This window comes from Heloderma suspectum, chromosome 2 (assembly GCF_057233095.1).
Source record: "Heloderma suspectum isolate Gila_16-S chromosome 2, 16-S_ref, whole genome shotgun sequence".
Lineage (NCBI taxonomy): Eukaryota > Metazoa > Chordata > Lepidosauria > Squamata > Helodermatidae > Heloderma > Heloderma suspectum.
This window is the reverse complement of record NC_139459.1, coordinates 204,502,520-204,519,612: the sequence shown is the minus strand read 5'-3', so window position 1 is coordinate 204,519,612 and position 17,093 is coordinate 204,502,520. Positions and strand designations below refer to the sequence as shown.

At 41.2% G+C, this 17,093-nt stretch overlaps 1 protein-coding gene across 9 annotated transcripts in view; it reads right to left on the bottom strand.

The window, feature by feature from the left end:
- Nucleotides 1–17,093, bottom strand: part of CEP112 (centrosomal protein 112) — a 411,978-nt gene that overhangs the window by 273,740 nt on the left and 121,145 nt on the right. For all 9 annotated transcript variants that reach the window (XM_084837487.1, XM_084837488.1, XM_084837483.1 and 6 more), the window contains 4 exons: nucleotides 4,564–4,718; nucleotides 3,543–3,672; nucleotides 2,979–3,071; nucleotides 920–979 (listed from right to left, as the gene is read on the bottom strand). In XM_084837487.1, the coding sequence (XP_084693613.1) occupies nucleotides 920–979; nucleotides 2,979–3,071; nucleotides 3,543–3,672; nucleotides 4,564–4,718 (438 nt within the window). The remainder of the gene's footprint in view (nucleotides 1–919; nucleotides 980–2,978; nucleotides 3,072–3,542; nucleotides 3,673–4,563; nucleotides 4,719–17,093) is intronic.

Genomic DNA, 17,093 nt, shown 5'->3' with positions numbered 1-17,093 from the left:
TCGCATGACTTTTCTCTACTCATCTGCAGGGGAAAACAGACATGTATTTAGTCATGTGTAAAGAGTGTACATTATTTTTGTGGATGTACTTTCAAGAACCAATTACTAAACCCAACAACTGTACAGCCACCAAGACAGACATGTGTAGGATCTTTATTCATGATTGTTTCCTACAGAAGTGTACACACAAGCATGAAAAAAGTCACCTGTGAAATAGCCCTCAACCTTTTACTAACATAGAAGTTATGTAATATACTTTGGAATAACTGCTAATGATCCTGGGTGAAGTACCTCTACTAAAATATAAATTGTTTTCAAGGATGGGCTTTTCAGCAGAGGAGGGTTGTGAGAAAAATAATTAATAGACCTTTTTCTCAAGTTTGGCAAAGGTTGGTATCTGAGTGGCATGAGCAACACTGTGTCCTTTAGTCTCTGCACCAGTGATAAATCATGGAAAATAAGAAAATTTAATCTGTAATTGGAGTTTCAGTTAATAAACCTATCAATTAAACTTTTAAACTTTTAATTTTATCTGAGTGAACTTAAAGAGCAATATTTCTTAACCCAGTTGGTATGCCTATGGTAAACATTAACATGTTTATCCTTGATAAAAGCTGATTGTTAGTCAAGCTTTAAAGCAGGAGAGGGAAACTTGTGGCCCTCCAGATGTTTTGGCCTATAGCTCTCATCAGCCCTAGCCAGCATAGCTAATGGTGAGGGATGATGGGAGCTGTCCCTGGGGCAGAGAGTGAAGGCCAAAACATCTGGAGGGCCACAAGTTGCCCATCCCTGCTTTAAAATTTCACTAGTTCTATCTTTTGTATCTGCCCAATGTTTGCAATTTACATTTTGCAAATTTAGACACTTGTAATGCTTAGAGTAATATACTATACAATAAAAACAAACTTCTCTTTATTACCTTTTTTTCATGATATCTCTCTAAATTAGCTTTCTCCTGTAGAAATGTCTGTTCTTGGTCCTGAAAAATTGAGATGATCATGAAAATGATTATAACTTTATTAACAAGAACTTTTAGCATGATCTAAAACAGGGTTCCCCAAACTTTTTGGACCTGTGGGCAAATTTGTGAAACTGCTGTGGGCACCACCACAAAATGCCTGATCAGTGGATCACTGCTTTGGTGTCTACCTGTCTTGTCTGTAGATATTAGACTGTGTCTTATTCAGCAAAAACTTCTGTTTTACATCTATTGGACACCACCATGTCTCTTTGAGAAGGGATTGACTAATTTGGCTAATTGGTGGTGGTGCAATACAGCTCATGCTTCTTGTAAACTTTTATTTTGGCAATGTCCAGTAGTTCCTCTTTTGGAGAGGAGGTTATTACACAGATAAATGTTGTACTGGAACAGACTTTAAAATTCAGTGATGTACATGCTCTTTTAAATTATTTACCTGCTTCATGGAAATTAACAAATGATCAGCGTAAACGAGCTCTCTGCACCCTTTTAACAGTTGAAAGACTACGATATTACAATACTGGAAGGATAAATGCTCACTTCCTATAATGCAATGGCTTGAGGATCTTACAACACTTTCAATATCTGAACAGGTGGCATATAGACACCACTTGCAAATGGATACTTATATGAATATTTGGTGCACCTTGTTGAGGCCTATGTAAAATTGTTAGAAAGCTGGATGCATTTCATATGTATTCATTGCTATGGATATATCATGTATGTATATTTTAAAAACAGGAAAGAACAAAAAAGGTTTTGTGGGTGCCCAAGGGTGCTACGTCAGGGACCCCTTCATGGGCACCACTGGAGCTGGCTGCTGGCGCCATGATGCGTATGGGTGCTGAGCTGGAGACCTCTGATCTAAAAGCGCTCTTCAGAAACTTCAGGTGAATGGGGGAGTTATTTTATTTAAGTAGCTGTATCTACTTTAAAGAAAAGAAAAATTGGACCAGGAAAGTGGAAGGAAGCTGAGCTTAAGGTGTCACCAGTTCTGGTCTCTCATTAGACCTGCACACACTGGCATCTGCTGCAAACACACAGAATCAGTCTTTGGGTCCCCCAAGTTCAATTCCTCAGAGAAGCTGGTACATTTAAACAAAACACACTGGATTAGATTGCAAAACTCTGTTTACGCAATGGGACTTTCCTGGCTCCTCCCCTCCCTCACTACAGCCCCCTGCACACCCAAACTCTATTCCAGAGGGTTGAGGAACCTTCAGATACAGTATGTGGTGGGACACTGGGAGTGGGAGCCTGCAGGAGGCCAGGAAAATCAAGAACATTTGGCAGGGTTGCCTTGTGCAAGCAAAGGTGTTGTTATCTACATCTCTGGATCCAAACCACTGAATATGCTTCCATTTGTACACAGCCTTATGTCAGTTACTGAGGAAGTACAGGTACTTCATTTACTCCCTTTACTTTCCAAGTTCTCCAAAGAATGGAATGATCAGCACCCTCCTAAACTATAGGATTAACCTATTCGTAGTCAACAGTAGCTAATGGATAAAGGCGGAGGGAAAATGGGGTACTGGAAAGCTCTGAAGGAGATGTAGGGAATGTACTGTAAAGAAACAAAGAATAGGAGCCAAGAATAATTTGGACAGCAAGAACACAGCAAATACTGATTTGTTTGAAATATAGCAGCAATGCAACAAGTTTATGCTAATGTACTAATTTATACAAATGTAGCTATCACTATGTAAGACAGACATAGGGATTACTTTCAACTTAACTGTATGCTTTTCTTTAATCCACTGATACATACGCTTTTTGTATCAGTTCAATAAGCAAGGAAATAAGACAAATAGCCCCCAAGTTTCTTTAAAGGTTTTAGCCAGAAATAAGAACATATTCTATTATTTTTGGTGTTGAGTGTGGCTCACAATGTTTTCAAGAACTCCAGAAACTCTCTAACTTGAGCATTCTATTCATGCAAATCACAGGAAGAAGTAAAAAGGAATCATCATTTTTCCTGAGTGAAAAATTCAGGGCTCACCCTCAGCTGTTGCTGCCTTTGATGTTCCAATTCTAGTAACTGTTGTTTTAATTGAGACACACACTGTTCTAATTCTTCAATAACATCAGATGCCTGTAGGGATTTAATAGAAAAGGGAATGTTGGTCTTGTATTAGGTCTGGCAGAAATAACTTTCCCTTATATCAAGTTATGCTTTAAAGGGGGTGGGAGACGATCTACTCGGAAAAGTAGCACTTTTACACTCAAACCCTGCACTTCTGATTTGTCCTTAAAATGCAAATACTATTATAGTCATGACTGAATTTCAAACACTGCACTGATTGGCACCCGATTAAAAACTGTGCACACACTTCAGAGATACTATCCACTAAAAAACGTAATGTTGAAAGCGCAGGCTTCAGCCTTGTCAACATGCCTGGATATAAGCACCTTAAGGCAGATGAAAAGGCTCAGATGAGTGAATTAAATTCACTCATATCTATGTAAAACCTCAGAAATTAATACTGAGAGCTTTTGCTTTATATATATTGTTGATACATAAGCCTATCTGTCCATATTCATGATTGTATAAATCTAAACCTACCTTCACTGCAGAAAGAGCATGTTCCTGTTTCATCAAATTTAGGTCAGCATCATATTTGGTTTGTAGTTGTTGAATGTTCTGCTCATATTCTTGTACAACACGCCCCTTTTCTTTTTGAAGTGAATTGCGCCTGCAAATAATGCAATGAAAACTAAGTGGAGATATGCTATACTTTGTAGCATTTGTTTCTCTTCTCTTATGTTTTACAATGTAAACAGAACCATCTTTATATTTTCACACTTAATAAAATAATGAAATGAAACACTGAATTGCTTTTATAAAAATACAACCAAGGAAAAATACAAGAACTTATATATACTAATACCAGTAGCTAGATAGGGCTCAACATACCCAGTCAAGGATACCAGATTAATCAAGTCACCTTTAAATTCACACTTTTCCATGGCAAATCCCACAAGAAGCAGTCAAAAGGATGAACGGTGCCTGAGATATATTTAGTTGAAGGCTTGTTTATACAACCCAAATCCAGGTGTTATTTCACAATTGCTATTGCAAGAATACTATCCCAGTCCCAAAGTACAAGATGTTCAAGAATGTTTCAGCCACACCATCCTGCTAATTATCTTGGATTATTTACAGATTATTTCTCTATTGAACTGTGAAATCTCCCAGCCATGGATGAGTCTTTGTGACAGAAGACATGAGACCAACATGGCAACCCCTCTAGAAATTGTAACTTTGCTATTGATTATCATCGATCATTTGAGGATAAAAGGAGAAGGAAGTCTACAGACCTAATTTTGCTTGAGATTGACAACTTTTAACTTACCTTTGATTCACCGTATGAATGTTTAACAAATCAGAACACCAGGAAATTATTCCACAATAATTTATTGAGTAAGTAGACAAGTAAAATGTGCCAAACCTTTATGGAAGTAAAAAATGCTATTGTTGTGATCATTTTCTAGTTAGTAATTACTGAAGGTTAGCATTTTATAACTAGTGGTATTGAATACACGTTTATGCCTGTTACACAAAGTAAAAGCATTTCATTAAGTACCTTGCCTTGACTTCATCAAGTTCTGTGCATACAGCCTGATAGGATTGTTCCAAATTGTTCTTTTCCTGAGATACCTTTTGATGCTGCAAATTACTGGTTTCAGCTTCCACAGTCAATTGATGGACACGGGCCTCTAGCTCTTTGACCATCTGGTTCTAAATAAAGTTAAGGCTATTAGGAATAAGTACATATAAATGTTGGTTGCTATTTGACAACCTCTCTATAGATGATCCACAACACACACCAAAACATGACATCTATACCAGTTTCAAACAGAATGGTAGCTATTTCCTCTCCTCCCCACCCAGTATAGAAACATACTCAGCTGCCAGAGAATGGACCAAGTAGTCCATACTTCCACTTGGTTTCTACACTGCATAGAGAAAGAGGGACCAAAGCACTCTCTTTTTAAACAGTCGGCTTGCCTGGCTGAGACTCCTAGTTGCTATGGAAAGCATGCAAGTGGTTAGAAACAAGGCTGGATTAGTGTCCATAAACATGACAGACAATATACAAGACACCATTTTTATGTTAATAAGTATTTGTGTGACAGAAGAATGTGAATAGGAAAAACATTTTGAGTCCCTGCTACTAAGTGAAACTTAAAACATCATCACTACTTTGTAGTACGTACCTGAAGTAATTTCTGATCCAATTATGTAATCTGAAAATTTATTACTCAAAGAAAAGCCACATGCACGGTATTTTTGAAAAGTCACTTGCACTATTACTTTCTGAAACACAAGCATCACATTTGCAATGAATTTTTAAAATGTATTTCAAGTTGGTCTCAACACAGCTTTAAGGACTATATTTGTTTAGACAAAAAGTCAAGCACATTTTTCTTTATTATAGGATTTGCAGAGTAGCAGGTAGAGATTACTATCCTGCTCCTGATAAACGGCAGCTTTCAGACATCCTGTATTCAGCATATTTGACCATATGATAAGATCAAGAGGGTATCCCACTTTGCCAGTTGGAGAGAATTTGGCAAGGAAAAAACCCCCTAAACAATCAAAATGAGAACAGTGTTAAGACAACCCTTCCTTTTTTAAAGGAACTCTTAGCATTTCATTAAAAAAAACAGAGAAAACTGAAAACACCCAAATGATCATTTATAACATTTCGATACTGAAAACAGTAAACCCTCTGACAAGAAATTAAAATTAATCTCTTAGCAGATTTCCTAAAATTTTCAAACTGTTCTTTAAGGAACATTTCACGGCGAAGACGGAGCTTAAAATTGCATGTCTTCCTCCAACTGTCAACTCTGCTTATCACCACCTGTACAGGCTTCATTTCCCGTGTTTGGTATGGAAAACACTTGAAGTTTACATCGTGGATGGTAATATTTACATGGATATCTTCATCCAATGCCCACAGAAAAAGAACCAAGGCCAGAGAAATTACCAAGGACAGTTCACTGCACCTGCCAAATCACAGTCAACAAGCCATGCTATTGTACGTGCCAATTTCAGAGTCTAGTTTATACTGTAGTTTATAAGCACTACAGTAGTAACTGCAGAAATGCAATGTCACAAATTGTGCTTTCTTACAACTTACCTTCCATGCACTCACACTTTTCCTTGGTTTTTCAGGCCCAAATCCAGATGGTGAGTATGGAGTGCCTAGAGCCAGCCTGTGTTGCCTTATGAAGCATTTGAGCTGTCTTGTATTGGTAGAGGAATCCTCCTGTGAGTTGGACCATGCCTGTTTGTTGCTTGTAAGGAGACACAATTTGTGACATTGCACAACATCGTTACTGATGTAACGATGATGTAACACTGATGTAACACTGGAGGCCTTCAAGACGAGGCTGGACAGCCATTTGTCAGGGATGCTCTGACTTGGATTCCTGCATTGAGCAGGGGTTGGACTCGATGGCCTTGTAGGCCCCTTCCAACCCTACTATTCTATGATTCTATGATCATGGGGCAACGTCTGTTAAGGAAGGCATAAGCACTAGCTTCCAATTTCCTGGCTTTGTGGAGCTTCAGCCAACATAGCCATAACTCTGGATTTAAACCAGGGTGGATAAAAATCTATGATTTAAAAAAGATATATTTTACTGTTAACCTTGTTTACATCCTAAATAAAATACTAAATTTATTTCATTAAAAACAATAAAAATGAAGCTTCATCATAATGATGCTACACCTACACTTACAGTTACATAAAAATGAATTAATTGCTCTCTGGTAATCCCACATTGGTAGGAAATTCAATCAAACATGGGCATTCATTTTAGGATTTCATCTCATGACAATGGCTCTGATGAGTCTAACTACCAGCTCTTGCTTCTTGAAAGTTCTGGGCTTTTGCTTTCTGCATCTTTGACTAGTTATATATGCAAAGACACAGAATGGATAGATGTTGTTCTGTGCTTATGTGGTGGTGGAACTGGGTCAAGCAAGGCAGAGGATTTAAGCAGAAAGGCAATATAGCAGGGTGGATAAAAATCGATGATTTTTTAATTAGAAAAAAAGCCTGGGTTTTGATCATTGAATTTTCCTGCTTTTTAAAAAGGATATTTATTACAGTGTTCTGGGAAAAAACAAAAATGCAACAAACAAACAAACACACAAGACAGACAAGACAAACAAGTCATTAACTGTGTAGAATGTTACTGTGATTGGGTTTCACTGTGACAGTGGAGTTTGCTAAGCCATTAAATAGTTGAAAGGAGTGAGCAATTAGGAAAGTTGGAAGTGGGGGCTTGAGGGGAAAAGAAAGAAGTCCTTATTTATCTTGGTTCTATTATTAAAGGGGCATGGGAGTGCTCCTTTAGTTAAGGTAAGTTGCAAAAACAAAAAACAACCCGCCATTATAAACCGACAATTCTATTGCTTTTAAAAATGACACCTATTGAGCTAATAACTTGAACGTTGGCATTTGTGATCTACCTAATGACATACCTAATGTACGTCTACAGTTATGCGATTCAAACTGATCCAGCCACAGGTACAGCAAGTTAAAATATACTGAAAATTGACACATTTCCATTTTACTCCAATCTGTAGTTTGATGTATATATTTCCTTCAAATTTTGATTAAAACTACTGATGTAGTTTATTCAGGCTTATTGAGAAGGTATGTCTTCACTGATTTGCTGAGCAGTAATTCAAAAGTGTTTAAGATTTTAAGCAGTTTAAGTCCTGCCTATGGCAGCAACTGCGGGCAAAACTTTGTCATGCATGCTCAGTTTCATTCTGAATATAGAGTGCTGCCAGTATGCGAGTGCTTCGAAATGTTGCAGAGAAAATCTACTGTATTCTGTGTGCAATGCCTATTGCTGTAGTTATGGAATGTGATCTCACAATGTCAGGCTACATGTTACTACACAGATTGGGATCCTAATATGTGGGATGGAGGATTAGGGGGGCATTGGACATTGGTCCCTCCTGCTGTGGTCCCAGTCTGGATCAGACCTCCCACATCTCCAATTTACATTGCCAAAAAGGCATACAGTTCTAAAGTAAACTGTAGGTGTAGGGCAAAGGGTTAAAGCGCCTACTCCACCCTTTAGGGTCAGGACCCCTATTAGGTCCCATGCATATACTTCTGAGTAAAAAAGAAAAAAGCCCTAGTCATATCTTTAAAGTAACATGTAGTTTTGATCATCAGGGAATTGTCCAAGTAGCCTCTGTGGCTTGGAGTACCTTTTACCAGCTTTGGCTGGTTTGTCAACTGTGGCCTTTCCTAGATAGGGATAGCCTGGCTACAATAATCCATGCTCTGGTAACCTCCAGGCTGGATTACTGTAATCATTTTACACAGGGCTGCACTTGAAAACAGTTTGGAAGCTCCAAGTAAAATAAATAAATTGGAAACACCTTCTAGGTAAGGTCTAAATAAAGGATTGCCTAGCTGTTAGAAGGGTTTCTATCGCCTACAGTGAGTAGCCCTGGCAAGTCAGGATGCCCCATTCAGCCTCCATGTGGTCAACCTCAGTTGTCCCAGGTCTTGATGGAACAGAAGACCTTGATGTAGGAAGCCTAGGTTGATTAAAAAGTATAGGTCCTCTGGCCACCGTGGTGCAATTGGAATTACCTCTGTGAGCTGATGCGTTCATAGGGTGATGCCTGCACAGACATAGCCCAGAACAGAAAGCTCACCGCTGCTGCTGACCAGGAAAAAAGGTGACATAAAGGAAACAATCTTCCTCACATTCAAGTGGGTCAGCCTGTGTGCCAGAATAGTGTGACCAAAGAGGGAAGTGTCTCTCTACTCTCTCTGCCAGACACTTTCAGACACTGGGCTCTTGCAAGACAGCTGCCCTGCCAGAATTTGCCTTCCTATGGGAATGGAGAGAAGAGGCCCTTCTTCCAGGAATAAGTTTAAGAGAGGGTCTTTTCCCCATCCTAGCTGTTCTCTTCCACCCAAAAACAGAACTCTATCCCTGAAAACTTGCCACTTGAAATGGTAGACTGGAGGTAGGGATGGCGGAGAATTTCTCCCCGAAACTTCGGGGGGCCGAGCGCCAACGTGTTCGGCCCCCTGAACAAGTTTCGGGGAGAAATCCTCCGCCCCCCGCCCCCCCCCCCGGGACGGGACTTACCTTCCCTCAATGTCCCTCCCGGCAGTGGGTCCGGCTGGCGGTTCGTCCGGTGTTCGAGCGGGGCGGGAGCGGCAGCCGGTCTTTCGACCGGCTGCCGCCCCCGCCATTGCAATGAAAGAAAAAAAAAAACCCGTCCCCTGATAGGCTACGTGACGATTCACGTAGCCTATCACGGCTAGATTTGCAAAGTCAGCCGTGATAGGCTACGTCAATCGTCACGTAGCCTATCACAGGTGACTTTAAAAAAAAAAAAAAAAGTGTGTACGGATAATGGCGGCCCCCATAGGGAGCCGCCATTCCCCTTCCTTATTTGGTCGCTGTAGTCTATGTAAATGTTTACATAGACTACGGCGAAAATAAGGGCAACGCTATTTGCGTTGCCCTTATTTTCGCCGTAGTCTACGTAAACATTTACGTAGACTACAGCAACTAAATAAGGAACGCGAATGGCGGCTCCCTATGGGGGCCGCCATTCGCGTACGTGTTTTTTTTTTTTTAAGTCACCCGTGATAGGCTACGTGACGATTCACGTAGCCTATCACGGCTGACTTTCCAGATCTAGCCGTGATAGGCTACGTGAATCGTCACGTAGCCTATCAGGGGACGTTGTTTTTTTTTTTTTTTTACTTTCGTGTTCGCGGCCGGGCGAGGCGGGAAGCCTCCTCCCCGGCCTGAATTTCGGCTGGGCGAGGCGGGAAGCCTCCCCCCCCGACCTGAATTTCGGCCGGGCGAGGCGGGAAGCCTCCCCCCCCCCCGGCCTGAACTTCGCGGGGGGAGCAGCGAAGCGCTCCCCCCCACCGCGAACAAGCTGCGAGAAAAGGTAAGTGACTTTCGTCCACCCCTAACTGGAGGGCCTTCTCACAAAGAAGAACCAGCCAGCCGTATGTTGTGCTTTCTACTGCTCGTTTACTAATATTCTTGCTTCCATTTAGGATGGAACAAAAAAAAAGGTGAAAAGACCAGATGAAATGAAAACTAAATAAAGAGGAAAATATGTGAACACAGCCTTCGATTTCAATGTTTTAAAAAACAAGGCGCCATTCAGAGGAGATAGAGAAAATCCTAAATTATAACATAAGAAAGTTCATAATTAGATGGCAATTTTCTCAAAGAACTTTACCAATGAGAGAAGAAAGTTACTAATACTTATCACAGCAGAATTTGACCATAACAATTATTTTAATCTTTTCTGCTATATAGGAAGTTACAAGAAATAGAAAGATATTTCATTCCCATTCTATACAAGAGACAGGAAAGTATTTAATCTCTATTATCATGAAATGTAAACATCTGTAATTGAAAGCAAAAGCAATATAGCTGTTAGACATTGCCCTGTTTTGCACATTACAGTGAGCCACCGTGGGTTAATTTACCCACAGGGCTCTGAGATACATGCCGGCCACCATTTTGAATATGCAAGCTGTAGCAGGGTTCTGCTGCAGCTTGTTGTGTTGTGCCAATCCAGGCATCGTGGGTTATCTGAGGGTTAAACAATCCTTGGACCCACAATGCCCAGGTCTGCACGACAAGCCATGGCACCCCTCCACCACAGCTTGCATATTCAAAATGGGTTTTTCTAGCATTACCCAAGGGTTGCTTAACCCTCAAATAACCCATGATGCCCAGGTTCACATGACACAAGCCATGGTGCACCCCTCTGCCGTGGCTTGCATATTTAAAATGGCGGCCGGCAAGCATCTCAGAGCTCCGCAAATTAATTAACCCACAATGGCTTATTGTGATCTGTCAATCAGCACAGTGAGTCACTTTTAAATTTATCGAGACTTTTTTGTCTCAAAGCAAATACAAACATGAAGAAACAATGTGACAGGAAATAAGGATTATTGCCCAAGAATCTAGTTATTTATAAATATGTTAAGGCTGCAATCCATTCAATTTTTACACATAAATATGGTTAAAGAAAAACAAACAATGAAATATGATATTTAAAATGGAAGGTTTTACAATGCTCCAAAGCAAAGTATCACTAAAAATTCCACATAACTACTGAAGGATTTGGGTGACTGAATATGTGCAGCTCTGCAGTTCATAATTTTCTATATTACTAGGGTAATTGCTCAAAAGCCACAAGAGTGTTTTCTCTTTGTGGAGTAGAAAAAAGGCCCTGCTAGGCCACTGACACTGCTTAATGGTGCAAAACGTTTCATGGTTATTGACATGCCTTCACCATTATTTGCACAGTAAGGGGGCACAATTCACAACGTATCCCTTTGATGTCCACACATTAACACAGCTTTTTCATGGTTAGTCCTGTTTCTCTTAAAATCTGGTTTTATCATCATTCTGAACATAAATAAATCCCAGTATAGCTTTTCCAAACCCCATAGACTAGCTGGGGCTGACTTCTAGAAGGCCACATAGTCCCCATCCCTGGGTTGATAGGTTCACCTTCTAATTATAGGGCACATTTTACCAGAAGCTCTCCAATCACTGTGCTTTGCGCGGGAGGGCAAGGATGGGACCATGAGGTGTCCGTTCTTCCAATGCTACCAGGCTTCACTATGAAAAAAGCCTTGAAGTCATTTTCAATCATCCTAATTCCCTACCCCTGCATCTATCCTTCTGAAAAAGTGCAGGTTTCTTGCCCGGACACACCTCTATGATGCTGCCATTTTCATACAAATAGCCACCACAGGGGGAGGGAAAGAGAGATGAAATCAATCTCTCTCTCTCTCTCTCCCCCCCCCCACTCACTCACTCACTCACACACACACAATGAAGATTCCACTTCCACATAAATTGCTGCACCAATCTTTCTGGAACTTTCCAGTTTTTTTGCATAATGCCACCTCTATCATTTTCAGAAGAATGGTCCACAAGGAACATAAGGGGATAAAGTGCATTCCTTTTGGAATAGCCTCAAACTGTGAAGGCTTCTCTTGCACAAAAATTATGTAAAATTTGGCAAGCTCAATTCCCTCAGAACGGGCAAGTATCGCTGCAAATTTCATCTGCTTTTCCAATAAATAAAAATGTTATCAGCAACCCCCCCCCCCAAATTTAAAGATGCATGGCAGACAAATCACTGCACATATTTTTCAGAAATGGAGCAGGCATTATACCATCCTCTCATGGGCTACTACTTCTGCAAATTTTACCAACTTCTGAAAAACAGCAAAAAAGTAATCGCCTCCCCCCCCCCCCATGCTAGTCAGTGAGAGACATGAAGCATTGTATTTCTGAAGTTCAACTCAGGTTCAGTAACCGAATTGAAGTGGACAACCTCCAAACTGGCCCGAGTAGAATATTGCCATTTTCTGAAGCACTGAATCGGGGTCCGAGTTGAATCTTGTTGTCAGTGTACACCTCTATGTATCCTTGTCAAGTGGTAAATCACAGAAGAGTCGTAACACTAATGTGCAGGCCAGAGATGGGCAACTGCAGAAGGTTGAGGGGCCACATTGGATACCTCAGAACCAGAATAGCTGTTTGGTGGGCTGAGAGGAGTACAATTCTGCTGGGAAGCAAGGCACCTGATCTTCTGCAGAGAAAGGTGCAGAATCTCTGGCAATCCTGTGGCGCAGCCATGGTGGGGGCTGCATCAAAGGTAGAGGACATCAATACTCCCCATGCTGAGCCACATGCGTCTCACATGTTCCCCACCCCTGGTGTAGACATGGTTCTTATGCCTTGCAGCCATTCTATACAAAACTACATGTAATGTATGTTTAAATGTGGTAATAACCCTTTTTTTTTTAAGTTTCTGAAGACTTCTCCAGAGAATTATTTTATTTGCTACTTAGAGTTGTGAGGGACTTGTACCCAATCCACTCTTCCTGGCAGAATGTCCAACTGGGCTAAATACTACACTCAGCTGTATCAGGATCTCCCCGAACTTCCTATCTGTCACTGAAGAATATAGTAACTGGTTGGGTCAAACGCTGTCTTCTACCGAAGGTGAGCAGGCAAGTAGTACAAGGCATGTATGAGCCAGAGAATCACTCCCTTGTATACCAGGTTCTGAAAGTAACATCTGACCTATCTAGAACTCTATTTTTTCTTTAAACCTACTCATATCTCTTGAAAAGGCTGTCAATCTTCAAGTATTCTAAATTGAAGCATTCACCACCCTTCCTCCCCTCTCTTCTAGGTTGTTTGGGGGGGGGGGTAAACCATTTGTCCTCCCCTCAGGGGGAAACCCCTACGGATTCTTCCATATCTCTATTATAAGCTTGAAAGGCATTAGGAATCAATGCTAAATCAGCTGTTTGACTTTTAGAATAAACCATCATTCAGACTTATTTGCTGATAATGATAATAATTGTTGTTGTTCAGTCGTTAAGTCGTGCCCGACTCTTCGTGACCCCATGGATCATAGCACGCCAGGCCTTCCTGTCCTGCACTCTCGCCTGGAGTGTGCTCAAGTCCATATTCATTGCATCAGTGATGCTATCTAGCCATCTCATCCTCTGCTGTCCCCTTCTCCTTTTGCCTTCAATCTTTCCCAGCATCAGGGTCTTTTCCAGTGAATTTTCTCTTCGCATTAGGTAGCCAAAATATTTGAGCTTCAGCTTCAGGATCTGTCCTTCCAATGAGCACTCAGGGTTGATTTCCTTTAGGATTGACTGATTTGACCTCCTTGCAGTCCAGGGGACTCGTAAGAGTCTTCTCCAGCACCACAGTTCCAAAGCATCCATTCTTCGGCGCTCAGCCTTCCTTATAGTCCAGCTCTCACAGCCATACGTTGCTACTGGGAAAACCATAGCTTTGATGATATGAACCTTTGTCAGCAAGGTGATGTCTCTGCTTCTTACTATGCTGTCTAGGTTGGCCATAGCTTTCCTCCCAAGGAGCAAGCATCTTTTAATTTCATGGCTACAGTCACCGTCTGCGGTGATCTTGGAGCCCAAGAAAGTAAAATCTGTCACTGCTGCCATTTCTTCCCCTTCTATATGCCAGGAAGTGATGGGGTCAGATGCCATGATCTTCGTTTTTTTAATGTTGAGTTTCAAACCAGCTTTTGCGCTCTCCACTTTCACCCTCAACAAGAGGCTCTTTAGATCCTCTTCGCTTTCTGCCATTAGGGTGGCATCGTCTGCGTATCTGAGGTTGTTGATAATTCTCCCGGCAATCTTAATTCCAACCTGTGATTCATCCAACCTGGCGTTTCTCATGATGTACTCTGCATAAAAGTTAAATAAGCAGGGCGACAATATACAGCCTTGTCGTACTCCTTTCCCAATTTTGAACCAATTGATTGTTCCATGTCCGGTTCTTACTGTTGCTTCTTGTCCCTCGTACAGGTTTCTCAGGAGACAGGTAAGGTGGTCTGGTACTCCCATCTCTTTCAGAATTTGCCACAGTTTGTTGTGATCCACACAATCAAAGGCTTTAGTGTAGTCAATGAAGCAGAAATAGACGTTTTTCTGGAATTCTCTTGCTTTCTCCATGATGCAGCGAATGTTGGCGATTTGATCTCTAGTTCCTCTGCCTCTTCGAAACCCAGCTTGTACTTCCGGTATTTCTCGGTTCGCATACTGCTGAAGCCTAGCTTGTAGGATTTTGAGCATCACCTTGCTGGCATGTGAAATGAGCGCAATTGTACGGTAGTTTGAACACTCTTTGGCATTGCCCTTCTTTGGAACTGGAATGTAAACTGACCTTTTCCAGACTTGTGGCCACTGTTGAGTGTTCCAAATGTGTTGGCATATTGAGTGCAGCGCTTTAACAGCATCCTCTTTTAGGATTTTAAATAGCTCAGCTGGAATACTGTCATCTCCGCTAGCTTTGTTGTTAGTAATGCTTCCTAAGACCCACTTGACTTCACTCTCTAGGATGTCCAGCTCAAGTTCAGTGACCGCACTGTCATGGCTATCAGGGACATTCAGATCTTTCCTGTAGAGTTCTTCTGTGTATTCTTTCCTCCTCTTCTCAATCTCATCTGCTTCTGTGAGGTCCCTGCCTTCTTGGTCCTTTATCATGCCCGTCTTTGCACAAAACGTTCCCTTGAGATCTCCGATTTTCTTGAAAATATCTCTAGTCTTTCCCATTCTGTTGTTTTCCTCGATTTCTTTGCATTGTTCATTTAAGAAGGCCTTCTTGTCTCTCCTTGCTATTCCCTGGAAATCTGCATTCAATTGGGTATATCTTCCCCTTTCTCTCTTGCTTTTCGCTTCCCTTCTTTCCTCAGCTACTTGTAAAGCCTCATCAGACAGCCACTTTGCTTTCTTGCATTTCTTTTTCTTTGGGATGAATTTAGTTGCTGCCTCCTGAACAATGTTACGGACCTCTGTCCATAGTTCCTCAGGCACTCTGTCTATCAGGTCTAATCCCTGAAATCTATTCCTCACCTCCACTGTATATTCATAAGGGATATGATTTAGGTCATACCTGAATGGTTTAGTGGTTTTCCCTACGTTCTTCAATTTAAGCTGAAATTTTGCAATAAGAAGCTCATAATCTGAGCCACAGTCAGCTCCAGGTCTTGTTTTTACTGACTGTATAGAGCTTCTCCATCTTTGGCTGCAAAGGACATAATCAATCTGGTTTCCATATTGACTATCTGGTGATGTCCACGTGTAGAGTTGCCTCTTGTGCTGCTGGAAAAGAGTGTTTGCTATGATCAGCGTGTTCTCTTGGCAAAACTCTCTTAGCCTTTGTCCTGCTTCATTTTGTACACCAAGGCCATGCTTGCCTGTTATCCTGGTGATTTCTTGACTTCCTACTTTGGCATTCCAATCCCCTATGATGAAAAGGACATCTTTTTTTGGTGTTAGTTCTAGAAGATGTTGTAGGTCTTTATAGAACCGATCAACCTCAGTTTCTTCGGCCTCAGTGGTTGGGGCATAGACTTGAACTACTGTGATGTTGAATGGTTTGCCTTGGATTCGTACTGAGATCATTCTATCGTTTTTGAGATTGTACCCCAGTACTGCTTTTCCCACCCTTTTGTTGACTGTGAGTGCTACTCCATTTCTTCTAAGGGATTCTTGCCCACAGTAGTAGATATATTGGTCACCTGAATTATATTCGCCCGTGCTTGTCCATTTTAGTTCGCTGATTCCCAAGATGTCGATGTTCAATCTTGCCATCTCATGTTTGACCACCTCCAGCTTACCTTGATTCATTGATCTGACATTCCAGGTTCCTAAACAATATTGTTCTTTTCAGCACCGGATTTTCTTTTCACCACCAGACACATCCACAGCTGACTGTCCTTTCGGCTTTGGCCCAGCCGCTTCACTCTTTCTGGCGCTACTTGGAAATACCCTCTGCTCTTCCCCGGTAGTATATTGGACACCTTCCAACCTGAGGGGCTCATCTTCTGGCATCATACCTTTTAGCCTTGTGATACGTTCCATGGGGTTTTCTTGGCAAGAATACTGGAGTGGGTTGCCATTTCCTTCTCCAGTGGACCACATTTTGTCAGAACTCTCTGCCATGACCTGTCCGTCTTGGGTGGCCCTGCACGGCATAGCTTATGGCTTCACTGAGTTATGCATGCCCCTTCACCACAACAAGGCAGTGATCCATGAAGGGGAATGATAATAATTGCTCTGGTCCAAAAAAACAGAAACTATTAGAAACACAAAGAAGCATACACACACCATCTCCCAAAGTGGCCACTTATTTAATAAAACAAATACCTTTTGTAAACTTGGTATTGCTATATGGAAATATGTTTTAGAATTTCTTTTCTCTCCAGAAATAGACCTATGTATACTGGAAGTAAATATGTTCCAAAAATATATTTGCAAGTCTCATCACTCAACAAAAATCATTTATGTTCAAAAAAATGGCACTCATAACATATAAAACTTCATGAGAAGGGTGGGGGGGGGAGTCTGAAATAATAAGAAAACAGAAACTAATTTTCAGTGACAGTCTAGCCTTTCATCTTAAGCCATGCCTTGAACTCTACCTTGTTTAATTATTAAAATCAGGAGCTGCTGTGCAAGATCGGTTTGCTTTTCATGGTTCTTAAATTCAATCCTGATGACAGACTGTGTCC